This window comes from Astatotilapia calliptera, chromosome 15 (genome assembly GCF_964374335.1).
Source record: "Astatotilapia calliptera chromosome 15, fAstCal68.1, whole genome shotgun sequence".
Taxonomy (NCBI): Eukaryota; Metazoa; Chordata; class Actinopteri; order Cichliformes; family Cichlidae; genus Astatotilapia; species Astatotilapia calliptera.
The window spans coordinates 35,258,465-35,272,122 of record NC_137436.1 but is presented as its reverse complement, the minus strand read 5'-3'; the positions used below and the strand labels follow the sequence as shown (position 1 = coordinate 35,272,122).

The window sequence follows — 13,658 nt, the reverse complement described above, 5'->3', positions numbered from 1 at the left end:
ACTTCTTAAAAAAAACACTTTAAGCAAAATGCGCTATCAAGATAACGTGTGCGAGTGCGTCGTTGAATTTGTTTGTCATTTAGTGCTTTATTGCTACTGGATAGTCGAGAGTTTGCTTCCTGTCATTCTCGGCGTCTTTCCCCTTGGATCCCTCTGTAAATACAACATGCACAAGTTGTTTCAGTCGAACCAGATCCAGCTCATTGAGGCGCCGTAATCCTGCTTTATTTTCCATCTGACAACTGCAGGCGTTCAGTTGCGTCTCGATTGCCCCTAAAGAATGCACTGAATCAATATTGAATATCTGTCAGCTGCCTTACTACATCTGCTCCGTCAGTTGTCACTTCCTTCGCCCTATGTGGAAACAAAGTTTCACAGCTCTTGTTTCCTTGCGCAACATTTCTCTTAACACCATGGTATAGAGTGGCTGAAATATTTCTATTGTGGTTTTTATTGGTGCATGATAATGTCGGGGTGAGGGGATGTAACTTGCACTATATCAAACACCTCTGAAGCTTTTCGAGTCTTAGTAGTGGAAGAAGTTTGTGCTTCTGAAGTGCATTTTCTCAGAATGAGCTGCAAGGTTTCAGCTCTGCTGCTGAATTTGACTTCTTGCTGCATCTAACTCCAGACTGTGACTCTGTAATACTCGGTGTATAAGAAGTGTATACTTATTTTGGAGGTACAGGAACATAAACGGCACCTAAATTTATAGTGTCATGTGCAAATTTTCATTCATCGGTCTGGTGTGTCATTTGTGTCGTGCACAATTAATTCTCTGTAGATTACTAATGTTGTGCAAATGTAAGTTGATCTTTCGCATGAGTCACACAGGTATAATGTTGCAGAAGCTGTTGTTTTCCATTTGAATGTCTTGTTGAGAAACTGGCTGATTGGAAAAACACATCTCTTGGCAATTGCCAGGATTCTTGTATTCCTTTCAAGTATTCACAGCTATGTAAACACAAGATATGGAAAAAGGTTAATTTTCCTGTGAGTGGCACCATGGCTTTCAGTTGGAAGCCTCAAGAAACTGCGGGCCTGAAAAGTGGATACGCTGTTTACCCTCTTGTGCCTACATGTAATTATACTACCAAACCCGTGAAACTCTGGTGAGATTTCCTGTGTAATTCCAGTTAGCCGCACGCTGGAGAAAAACAACCTCTGTGCTCAAGAAAATACCTGTAATGATGAGGTATGCTGTGCCCAGGTTTGCTGTGCTGGTCACATTTTCAAAGGGGATTCATAGATGTTGTCATCTGTAAGAAAAGCAAATGCAAGCCTGAGATATCAGCTGAAAAAACAATTATAGAACTGTGTTTGTGTGCCGCTGCGTTGCACGTAGTTGTGATACAGATTGAGCTAACCTCGAAAAGACGATCATTCATGCTTTCATTTAAAGGATACTCAATGAGTAGACGCAACACAAAATCTGAAGTTTGTGAAAGACAAAGATCGTGCCAGATGGTGGTTATCGAGATCAGTTTCTTTCATATATTAGTCAGCATAGCCGAATGAGTACTGGCGTACAGTCACTGCTGCTTCTTGTCATGACTGGAGCTTGGCATGTCCAGCACCTGCACTTGAATTTCATTTCCCCTCGTGCTGTCGACTCTGCTCTTATCTGTATGTGACTGATCTAAACACAGCCTCCCCAAACCCACGCCTCTTAGCATTTTGACCAGATTCTAGGTTAGCGGGGTTTAGCAGGGGATCTTTGCGACGTCGTTACTGTCGATAGGTTGAAGGTCACTGCTTATAGTACAGCCTGCTTTGCATACCTGGGCACTTATGGAGCAGGTGTGTAGGAGAACAACGGCAACCTACGTGACTTTCAGAAAACTCCCCACTGTGTGTCTCACTCTTAAAGGGGAAAACACAGCAGTGAAGCCTCAGTGATGTGACACTTGTGTGAATATTAATTCAACCTGAGAGAGCGTTGTCTAAAATCTTTTGCCAGTAGGCTGAAATTCATCTTGACTCCTAGCCAACCAGGTAAAAAACGTGATGGTTCTTCCTGTGATTTCACTTCCTCTTGTTGTTGAGGTTGAAACAGTTTGTCCTGTTCCTCGCGTGTTTTGTTTTGTTTGACTAATCCTTCACAATGTACGTTGCCTTTAAAGACTGTGTATTTTGTGTTTCACAGGAATCTCGAATTACAATTTGCATTTTTGTTAGTAATATTAAACATTTTGTTCTCCTTTGTGTTTTCCTTTTTTGAGTAGACAGGGTAGCGCTGAGATTTTACAGAACTTTTGTTTATTCATAAATAGTGATAGTGAATAGTTTTCTTGCAGGATTATTGAAACCAGAAAATCAAAAATGGAGAAACTACTAGATGAGTATCACGGGTGATCTGAACAGGTAATGATCTTTACAGAGAGTGGGAAGTGGCAATCTGACGCTCTGTTCTTTCTCTTCCTCAGGTCTTTGTAGGCTGTCAGCAAAGACTTGTACTCCCTCCTTTACTTCCACGTCTTGTGCCTCTCTGAACCAGCCACCTCTGCTACCGGCTTCGGTTTCTCCCCAACTGTAGGAAAAACCACTGAGACAAGAGAGAGGCCTCTGTCTTCAGAACTGCAGCCAACCTCTGACTGCATGTCAGCGAGCTCCTCTTTTTTTCACCTTTCACTCCCCCTCAGAAACCCACATTTCATCATAACCGTAACCTCCAGACCTACAGCGAGCTGCTAGCTGCCTCCTCGCAGGTTCAGTTGGCTATTGCTCCCCTATTGTTGACCCCTGACTGGCCTTCGACTGGTGCTCCTTCAGCAGGGGAGGGAGGGGAAAGAAGGCCTCTGAACGCTTTGCCACTTTCCCTGGAGATGAAGTTGCAGGCCGTCATGGAAAATCTGCACAGGCAGCAGAGGGCCAAGCTACTGATGGAGCAGCAGCTACAGCAGCAAGCCGCCTCCCAACAGACTCAGGTCCGTATGGCCGGAGGGAATGAGCTGATAGGGAGCCCGGCACCTGAGACAGAGCAAACTCAGATAGCGGCTCTTGCAGCCATGCGTGCCGCGGCGGCCGGGCTGCAGAGGGTGTCAGACAGCCCCATGTCGGAGCGCAGCAGTGGTGGTGACGAGGAAGGCGATAATGAGGACAACGATGAAGGAGAGGAGCAATACAAGGACATGATGGGGTCAGATGAAGAGGAACAGATGTAAGTGAATTTCTTTGCTGGACCTTTCTGAAAATTTTAGTGATTAGTTTCTGTGTGTAATGTAGTTTTTCAATATATAAATGTATTTGTGATGCACACAGCAAACAGAAATGGGACGAGGAGGACTTTGAAGGTGAGATGGAAGAAGACTTTGAGGATGACCTTGAAGAGGAAGGTCTGCCTACGGGTCATGATGCAGTGGCCCCTGGCAAGGGCATCCTCCTGCTGCCTCACCGTCAGCTTAACCCCCATTCCCAGCTCCTGAAGGTCCGTCCCAGTGTTGAGCAGGAGTCCCGCTCAGCAGTGGGAGCACATCTGCATTCACATACCACGCATAGCCATTTGAGTGGGCAGGACCACGGAGACTGGACCTACGAGGAGCAGTTCAGACAGGTACCATCACTTTCTGGTCCATTACTGTGTGGAGGTCTGCACCGACAATTAGAGGTTAAAGTGGGATTTGGCAGGTGGGGGAACCCTAAGGTCAGATGTGTGTGTGTGGGGAGGAACAGCTACGTTGTGCATTATATAATGCCGTGTTACATTTGCCATTGTGGCTTGCATTTTTCTCCAGCTTGGGGAGCAAAATCACACACTAACATATGTTTTTTTTCTGTCTTATTAATCGAGCTATTTGAATCACTCAGTCCACTTCTGTACCTCGAACACACCTTTATATCTACACCATGAACAAATCACAGAAATGAGACAAAAAAAGGAAGCGTGCAGGCAGGATCTTGGAGTGACCTCACTGACTCTGTGACACTGGCTAAAATGAGCCATTGCAGTTTGTGAAAATGGAAATGTGCCAATCAGATTTAATTGCTCATTAACCGAAAGTGTCCGAGCACCATTCTGGATCATTCTGGCCCACTTTAACCCCCCTGCTGACAACAATCTCCCAGATACCAGGCGATTATGTGAATGCAACTGGATGTATGTATTTCAGATTCAGTCCGAGCTGGGTAAAATGGTTAAACAAACTGGTGCGATATGATAAAAGTGAATCAGAGTAGAGGTTGTCTTACTATTAAGATGTGACCAATTCAGTAATAGCATTGTAAATTATAATACTCTGCCGTGCATAAACACTTATTTCTTATATCTTTGCCCCAGCTGTAGTTGCCATTTAAGTCTTTTGAAGGTCCGCAGCTTTAACTGTTGCTGTCATTACTGCTGATTGATGGTATTAAGGGCTGTAGACTGGAGGGACTCTGGCCAAAGAAGCAGATTAGTCTAAAATATTTGCTGTTTACCAGTGGGCCACATCTGGCCCTCAAGCCATTCACATTAAAACTCTGTTGCACTTTCTCAGCGGCATGTGATGTAATCTGACCAGGGTGGGAAATTAGCACTAGCCACCGGGCAAAATGTTGATAAAGGCTAAGGTGAGGGTTTTCAGTTTGCCTTTGCCACTTCACGGTCTGGTCAAGGCAGATGATTGAAGAGACAATTTCTTCTGGTGGCAGCTTGGTGCCTGGTTAGATTTTTGATTTTACAACTAATATGGACTAAGAATGAAAGAAAGTTGTTCCTTGGAACAGTCTTGAAGGACTGGAAGCTGAGGAAGAGGAGCTCAGAGGGATCAGGAAGGGCTGTGGGTGGGTTAGAGTGCATGTTAACAGCTTTGCCATGCTGCCGTTTACTGTAAACATGCTAGTGGGCTGGATATTATGAGGGAGGCCCTGGTGGAATAAAGACGGGCTGTTTACGTGAAGAGATTTAAGACTGTCGACAGCTAAGTTTGGATAGAGGGCAGCTGTCGATAAAAGTTGAACGCAAGCGGGAAGACGGTTGGTTAAAAGTTTATTTCAGGTGATATAAAACTGAATTCTTTACTGTATTTACGGTATTTTTAAATTTGACACAAACAGGACACACAGATAATGCGGTTTTCCTACAAGAAAAGCAAAATACAAACCCTAATACTTAGATTAGTAGCAAAATAAGCTTTATTATTTCTAAAATGTGCAATTATGCAAATTGCAAAACTGCTCACAGAGAAGTATTTTTAGCCTCCTTAAATAAAAAAAACAACAAAACTACTTCTGCATGGTGTGACAACTAAATGTTGTTTTGCCAGTTTAAAAATGTAATATACACTAAGCCGCCATCACATTCAGCAGTTTATTACATAATGAAAGCCACCATTAAAGTGCAACCTCACGTCCTGTCGCACAATTCTAACCATAAAACATATTTTATCAGGACAGATAACAGACAAGCTGCTAAACTGCTTCAGAGGAAAAGAGAAAAAGCTTTAATACAATTAACTTTAGTTTTTATTTGTTTTTAAGTCAAACGTCTTTGCCACGTTGCTCCTAGCTGACATGTGCTCCAGTTTTAAACCAAACTATAGATTATGTCATTTAAGGCGCATTTCTTGTAATTACAGAGCATGTGGACTCAAACTCTCTAAAACCTATAGTCTGCTTCTCTAAATAGTCCACCCCTCCCTCTGTAAATGTTGTGTGAACGACTTGAATGGATACTTTTGGGTTTTTATTATTATTATTTTATTTTTATCATGGCACCTCAGTCAGCCGAGGATCAGACAGGGCTGTGTTAGTGCAGCAGACCGTTATATAATCAAGACAGTCAGCACCGTGACTGGTCAGATACCCAATAGATTGGGTAACACTGCGTCACGCCTACACAACTTAAAGCCTGAGAAGAGGGAACTCAGCATTGTGGCATGATATAGGGAATTGGGTAACAACAGTAAAATCTGTGCCGAGCTCACGGTGTTCCTCGACAGTCTTTAACGTTGTAAAACCAGGTTTTTCCAGTCTTGAACATCCACTTATTTTCCCCTCAGATGATTACAGTCGATGGAAATAATTGCACCCGTGGCCTGGCACGACGAAGACAGTCTGTCCCCTGATAATTCTAACCTCAAGCAAATCAAAATTGTTGACCTCAGCCTTAATTTGTATGTGGCGTGCACCAATTTTATTTTGCTTCTTCTTTTTTTGTTCGGAACCTAATGTTTGTGGTTTCTCCCCGTCATGTGGAAAACGGTAAAATCTGCAAACGGCTTCAGCGCAAACTTGACTTGATGCGCTCTGAGCGCATAGACATGCGCATAGCACAGTCATAGATGCCCCTGTGCAAAAAAAAAAACCCAATAAAACCTGCTTATTAAGGGCTTCATGGGATTATATGTACCGTTGAGTATTTGTGCAATCATCTGAAACATATAAAAATACTGTATGATGCAGCTATCAAGGCCAGGAAAGCTACACCCACAAAAAAATCCCTGTCACCACCTGTCCATACCACCAAGCCCTCGTGGCAATTAAAAGACACGTGAGGCTGTAATTTATGTTGGTTAAAATATTGCACTTGTCATCACTGCGCAAAACGGGCAACTAGTGCTGCATCAGAGCAACCCTGAGCTGATGGTCCGTTTTTATCAAGATATCATGAAAAGTTTTCGGTGTAGACTTAATATCTCTATCACAGAAGGGGGCGAAAAGAGGGTCTGATGGGTAGCACTAACCTCCTAGCTTACAATTACACGTGTTCAGACATGTCATATGCTGGTAGGGTGCTTTGGAGGGCACTGGGTGGAGAGGAAGGGGTTAAGAGTGTACAGTTTATTTTGGGCAGGTGGGTGGAGGCTGTTGGAATGTGCCTGATGGAGGGTGATAATGTGGCCACTAGGAAGCTCAGATCCTCAGCAGAAACTTTGCGTGCCTCTATCAGTGCAGAGCAGTTGGAGCACTTCCAAACTGAAAACTGCCCTTTTTTCTTCTTTATGTTTGTACAGCACAAATAATGTCTCAGTGTGGCACCACAGGTCCATAGTAGTGGTTACAAACACAGGGGACAAGAGAGAATGTATAAGAACATTGTACAGAAACAGTTACAAAAAAAATGCATCCTTAATCACTTTACAAGACAACAACAGGATCATAAAAGCTCTAGTGCACAATATAAATCCAATAAACGCAAGATGTGGATTCAGCGAACTAAAACCAGCCCACACCCAGCTTTTAGTCAAGGTTTGCCCCAGGCTGTGGTGGAAAGATATATCAGCAAACCTGCATTCCTGGTGGATCACCCAGCCACCTTCCCTCTATCTCGCCTCTTTCGCCTGAAAGGTCAGACTAAATGAAGCCGAGAGGTCTGCCCTGGTCGGATGTCTGATTACGCTGTGGTTTTAAATTAATTAATCAGACTATTCAAGGCATTTTGCCAGCTGCCTCATATCTGGCCGAGGCAGAGCGGTGCCAAATGAAATAAAAGAGCGAGGATTTACACAGATATCAAATAATGCCAGGGTTGTTGGATTATTTGATTTGTATGTCTGGTGAAGCTATTTCAGTGATACCACCGCAAACGGAACACATGTATGAGCGTCCCTGATATGTCTGACTCTTGGAATTATCTGTATCAGTATCACACTCCATTTTTATTCCCAGCAAGTTATTAAATTAAGCCTATAGCTAGGAGACCTGCATGCATTTGTTTCCATCAATCTCCACTGAAATACTGGGCGATTTGAGTGGAGGCTTTTTATGGCATAATTATTGATAAAAACTTGGAAAGCTTTGAGAGAGAGTTAAAAATCCAAATCAAATTAGGAATCGAAATTCTTACATAAAATGAAGGATAACTATTTATAGCAGCTTCATTTATTATTTCATGCATTCTGGTGTTGACCTGATCACCTTTTAGAAATACTGAGCTTTTCAAAACAAAGTTGATGTACAATAACAATCAGGTTTCAGTTATTATGTTGTCTCTTTGTGGTGCACATGCCAGCATAAAAGGCTACCTTTTTTATGAACACTATCCTCCTCGGGCCAGAGGCCATGCAAAGCCTTTGAAGTATCCCGTCCTGTGTCTCTGTCTGCTTTAAACACCAGCAGCTGGGCAGATGGAGCACAGATGGACAGTAAAGAAGGGATGTCTTTAAAAATTCATGGCACTCACAGTGATCAGGGCAAATGGAGAGAGGGGGAAGGGGGACTGGCATTAAACATTAAATTGCTAACACACACATATATATTAGGAGGTATGGGGGCGAGGGGCTGTCTGTTAGTGACTACAGGAAGCGTAGCTCCAAAGAGAGCCAATTGGGAGCGACACTTATTGGGATTGCCCATCAGGTTTCTGCTGATACAGCTGCTGAAAGGTGCTCAGTGGGTTTATGTTCTACTTTAGCAAAGCCGTTTGTTCTGATTTGATGTAAGTGAGTTTCATTTATTTATCACAATTCTGTTTATTCCTTCTGCTTCTGTATAGCCTACAAGCTCCTGTTGAAGGGTTTGTAATAAAATGCAATGAAATGGAACTTAAACCACATCTTACTGCCCTTCTTGGATTCCATAATCAGCTGACCCTTTTACTGTTAATGACTGACTAATGTCAGACTATGCGTCTGTGTTTGATCAATATTTCACATGCTATTGAGCTTTTATCCGATCCATCTGCTTGGTTTTATCATTAAGAAGCACAGCGAGCGATTACTTTTATCAAGCGCATCATTTGGATTTTCAGACCTAAGCCAGATATTCTGCAGACTCATTCCTACTCTAGTCTGCAGGGTTCAAAATGAATCAGCTCAGGCATGTTTCACTATGCTGTGAGACGCCTCTGTTTGCCATCTGTGTTTAACAAAGTGACAACACAGGGTTAATGGGCTCTGCTTATGTCATGAAAACAAAAGGCAAAGGAATAAGGCCACAGCAGCACGGGAAGACCTCTCAGTCTTCCTGTTGAAGGGAGGAGGTGGAGCAGCAAAGGGGGAAAAAGACCGTCAGTTGGCGCTGGTCTTTGAACCGCTGCCAAGTAGAGCATGTAGTAAATGCTCGTTTTGACTGCGAAGCCCTGCGGAGCATTTGAATTGTGTCCAACTCCTAGTGTGCTTCATGGAGCTGATGTCAGAAAGTGTACAGCCATGGGGATTCTGGAAATTGGCAGGAACTCAATATGGGGGAGGAGAGGTGGGGGCTGCAGCAGGAATGTAAACAAAGATCGTGTAAAGGCTGAGGCTAGCTCTTTCATCCCTTCTTTTTTCTCTGGTTGCTAAACGTTACTATTTTTGTGTAGGCAGCTTCCCTCACGACATGTATTGTCTTTCTCAAATGTATCAAACATGTAAGCCTTTGTCAAGAATGAGGAAATTGCTTTTCTAAGCTGGGAAGACCCAAGATGCTCCACATTCTTCATATTTGTAACTTTTTAGACCCTGTTTTTCCTTTAGAAAGGATTATATGGATGCTGCTTCATTCTTTCTTTCTTTGCTCTTTGTCCCTCCATTAGAAACTGTTTTTTTCCTGCATTCATACAGAAATAGATATGTGCTGAATATTTTGTGTCCTCGATAAGCACTCAACAAAACCAAAGTGGCTTCTTTACCTACAAGGACACTGATAGGCATTCATGTGAGAAAAAGCACTATGTGGATATTGAAAGCTTTCATTTGTAGAATACTCAATTAAGAAATAGGTCAAAGAGAAATAAGATGTGCGCAGCTGTACATTTTCAAGGTCTGAGATTGCTCTTTGTCTCAGTGTGAAATGAAACTGTACAGGAACGCACTGGAACAGAGATCTGCGTGCTTTGAAATGTGGCTTAAATGGTCTATGCAATCAATAGGCCAGGCATGCTGCAAAGCAGAACCCCCATCTCAGACATAGTTTCATAAAAGACTCTGTTAGTTCCTTGATCCGTCATCATCACATTAGGCTCAAGCAAGAGCACTCAAGCTGCCCTGTCTTGTCAGTATGATAATAGCTGACCTTTAATCATTATATGTGTATGAAAAGAAGCCGGGGTTGCCTGTTCATACCACAGATATAAATGGTCATTCACGATGTGTATTTTACACCACTACGACGTGGTAATAAACCCTTTTCCACTGCGGATACTTTGACATGTCAAGGCAAGAAAATAAGTCATTTTCACACATGAACTTTGGACCGTTTTGGAAGAATGAGGTTTCTCCGGCTCACATGTAGCAGGAAATGGTCAGATTCATATTTAGATCACCTCTCAAATCAAGAAGGTCAAAGAGCAAATCTCAAGTTTTAGGCGATTGTGGTGCACATACACAGAACACTACACAGTTGTATTCATATTTAGTAATAAGGGGGAGGATGGATTTTCTCACTTGCCACTATTTGCAAGTGCTTGCTGAAAGGGGGCCGTCTGATCCTTGGGATTTCTCTTTAATATTGTATAATATACAATATAAAGCACAGCTATTGTGAATTGGCTCTTTATAGTTAAAATTGACTTTTTTTTTAAATCAGCAAAGACCAGCTGAGAGCTCATGAGCGCCTGTTATGCTTCACGGTCACCTTAGTCAGCAATCTTGGGCAGTAATTACAAGGCAGTGATGCTTTAGGTAGGCCATGTGACATAAATCTTACACGGTTTGGCCTTGTATTTAAGGCAGTCGTGATGCCACGTCAAATAAAAAAATATGATTTTTACCGTGGTGATAGAAGTGCCATTGAGGCTGTTAGTCTTTGTGTTTAACTTGCCATGACAAGATTTTTTTTCTTTTTTTCATGTGATGATATCTTCACATGAAAACATGGATGCTTCAGATTTTTCCAAAAGTGACATCAGTCAGTGCCTAAAGAGAAAGAAAGAGAGGCTTGCTCCTGTTCAGGCCACAGCCCAGCCCCATGTTGACTGGAGTGGGTTTACTCCATCTCTTAAGAGCCACACGCACAGCTATCTGCTCTCCATGTGGGCACAGTGGCCCATATTAGTTTTTAAGGCCACTGTTGTTAACCATTAAACCCTTTGCCTTGCCTATCAATCATACTGATTGACAGCCCAAGCACCCAGCCAAGTGTCCATCCCCCCCCACAGCAAGGTGCTCCACACTGAGCTATTTTTAGTCCAGTTCTGTTTCCTGATGATGTGTCTTTATGTCTTTGTCTCAGTGTGTTGGAACAAAGGTATAAACCCTCCTCTGAGACATCCTGCTTTGTCCTTATCTTACTGCCTTCAGACACGAGCATTATCATGGCATCTGCTCTGGCGCTGAATAAATACCTTCATCTTTCGTAAGGCACTCATTAGAAGACTATCTAGGTCACGCTTTTGCTATTTTTTTCTTTTCTTTTTTTTAAGACAAGGCTGGTTTGCGTGTTCACTTATGGAGACTTAATAGGAAAATAATAGTTTGAGCCAAATTGAAAAGACCGAATGCTCTGTGTCAGTTACTTAGCTACTGTTTGCTAAGAAGTCAATTTATGAGCTTAAATTGCTGCTACACCCACTTCCCCTGCTTTTCCGCCCATGCAGCTTTGCCTTCCTCAGTTTCGAGCATCCATCAACGTAATGCTACTCATTAGCAGTGCGGTTACAAAGGATTGCTTACAGCTACCTACTACACATCAGGCTCTGGGGGGCCACCTGGCTGCTATTTCTGATTCTTATCCAAATCCCTAAGCCACGGCAGCTGACCCGATAGTAGCAGGAAGGAATTTAGTTTGTGTAATCGCGGGAGGGTGCTCATTCTGGTTTAATGTCTTGTCTTCATCAACTGCCTTTCACCTTTTTCTCATGTCAGCAGGGGATAGTGTGTCTCCAATAACGACCAACAGAAGCTGAGCATTAAATCCTTTGGCAAAGCCCTGAAGATGTGGTCTCGCTTACAGCCTTTCACACCATAAAGAAACTATGCCCTCACTGTTTGCTGAATTTCTACAGGTGTTTCCCAGCAAAAGGAAAGCTTGTGGTGGTTTCATGGAAATGAAGTGGAATCATTTTTATTTTGTAGTAAAACACCTTTACCTAGTTTTGCTTTTCAAGTATTTATTTAGTTGTTTACTGCATTTCCAAACTGATATAGTTCAGCCATGGAAAGCTTTGAAATATGCCCTTAATCTTAAATCATTCCCATGTATTAAGGGTCCAGAAGAAATAGGAGTTAAATATTGCTGGTGTTGTACCACAGTTGGCACATTCAAAAAAACATGGGTTTTATTCAGTAGCTATGCAAACTACTCATGTCCCATTCTTGGTTTCTTTTTCTAACTCTCTTATCGCTGTCTGCCATTTTTGGGCCACATATGACTGTTGCAGATAAAGCAACAACAGTTACAGTCAGCCACAGCGCTGGTGTTTTCACGCAGGCTGTCAGCTCCTTGTCCTCAATCGATGGAGCTGAATTTATGAGGTCAGTTCGGATTATGATCTCCTTTGATCCAGTCTGTCAATAAAACAGCGTTGCGAGCATCAGCAGGGCGACAGCTCTATTGTTGCTGTAAATTGTGTGCTTGTGGGGGGGATGGCGAAAGGCAGGGCGGAGGGCAGAGCAGGCAAAGATGGATTCGTTTAAGATGTCAGTCCATGGGGGCATGTCAGTGCATACAGCACACTGTCTGTACGACTGTCACCTCAGTCGATTAAGTCATTTTTCAGATGAGGAGGCAATTGGATGTCAGACTGAGGAACAGTGTGGGGGGAAATAAGGAGTGGTGGTTAGAGCCCCCAAAGTAAGAGTCGCGACGGTGTCGTACTCAACTGAATATCTTAAAAGTGTAGGGCTGGAGCAAAGGACCAAGATCACTTTGATTATAGTTGTGCCATGGGGCATTGGCTTTGGCCTCTGCTGCACAAAATAATTGAACACTTCTAAAAGCAGTTTTATTTGCATCCATGTATTTGAGGAAACTACCCACTGATGGGCAGACAGCCAGTCTAAATAGGTTCCTGGAATTACTATGCAAAGAAGTTTTATACATTTACCTTGTTTTAAGCACATGTCGTCATCTGTTTTGCAATTTTGCTAGAATAGGTTGTGAAAGCCTTTTGAAAAAGGAATATCACATGTGTTCATTTTTGATAAAAGAAAGGTGTGTATGTATTACAGCAGTTGGTTTACTTTGTTTACCTGTTGTACGTTTTCAGCCACTGCAAAAGTATAAATATCTTTGCCTCTCTAGTATTGTTGAAAGGTCTTGAGCCACACCCCATTTCTTCATATCAACCTGGGAAAATGGAAAATAGGTGCAGCAATTTATCGAAACGTGCAAACACACATGGAAATATACTATATTGGTTTGTACAATTCTAATGGGTTTGAAAGTCAATATTTGGTATGATTACATTTATCCTTCAGCGCAGCCAGAAGCCAGTTGACTTGTAGTTTTTACATTTTCAGGACTAGTTTTCAAGCTATTCTTCTTTGGATGTTGGCTGCCTTTAGTCTTGTTCTCTGTCAAGATGATCCCACACTGCTTCAATAAAGGTATTCCTGTATGCTTTGTATGTAATGGTATGCCATATGGCATATCCCAGCCTTTTCTCCTTGTTTCCTATCCTTATGAATGGCTTCTCGAGCCCTCCACAGAGACCATTTCTGACGAGGCTCTGGTGCACAGTATATATAGTCCAACTAAAGGGTCAGTATTATTAAAGCCATGATTTTCAGATACTGCTGTATAGTTTTAGTCTCCGTATTCCTTTATCCTACACTTGTCCAGTTTCCTCTCTTTCTTAAGTACACAATGCACACCATGCT

General features: G+C 42.6%; 1 protein-coding gene across 2 annotated transcripts in view; it reads left to right on the top strand.

The window, feature by feature from the left end:
* The window catches only part of arid3a (AT-rich interactive domain 3A), a 40,846-nt gene that overhangs the window by 10,603 nt on the left and 16,585 nt on the right, over nucleotides 1-13,658 (top strand). For both annotated transcript variants that reach the window (XM_026194844.2, XM_026194841.2), the window contains exons 2-3: nucleotides 2,427-3,160; nucleotides 3,262-3,553. In XM_026194844.2, the coding sequence (XP_026050629.1) occupies nucleotides 2,826-3,160; nucleotides 3,262-3,553 (627 nt within the window). In that variant the 5' untranslated portion in view covers nucleotides 2,427-2,825. The remainder of the gene's footprint in view (nucleotides 1-2,426; nucleotides 3,161-3,261; nucleotides 3,554-13,658) is intronic.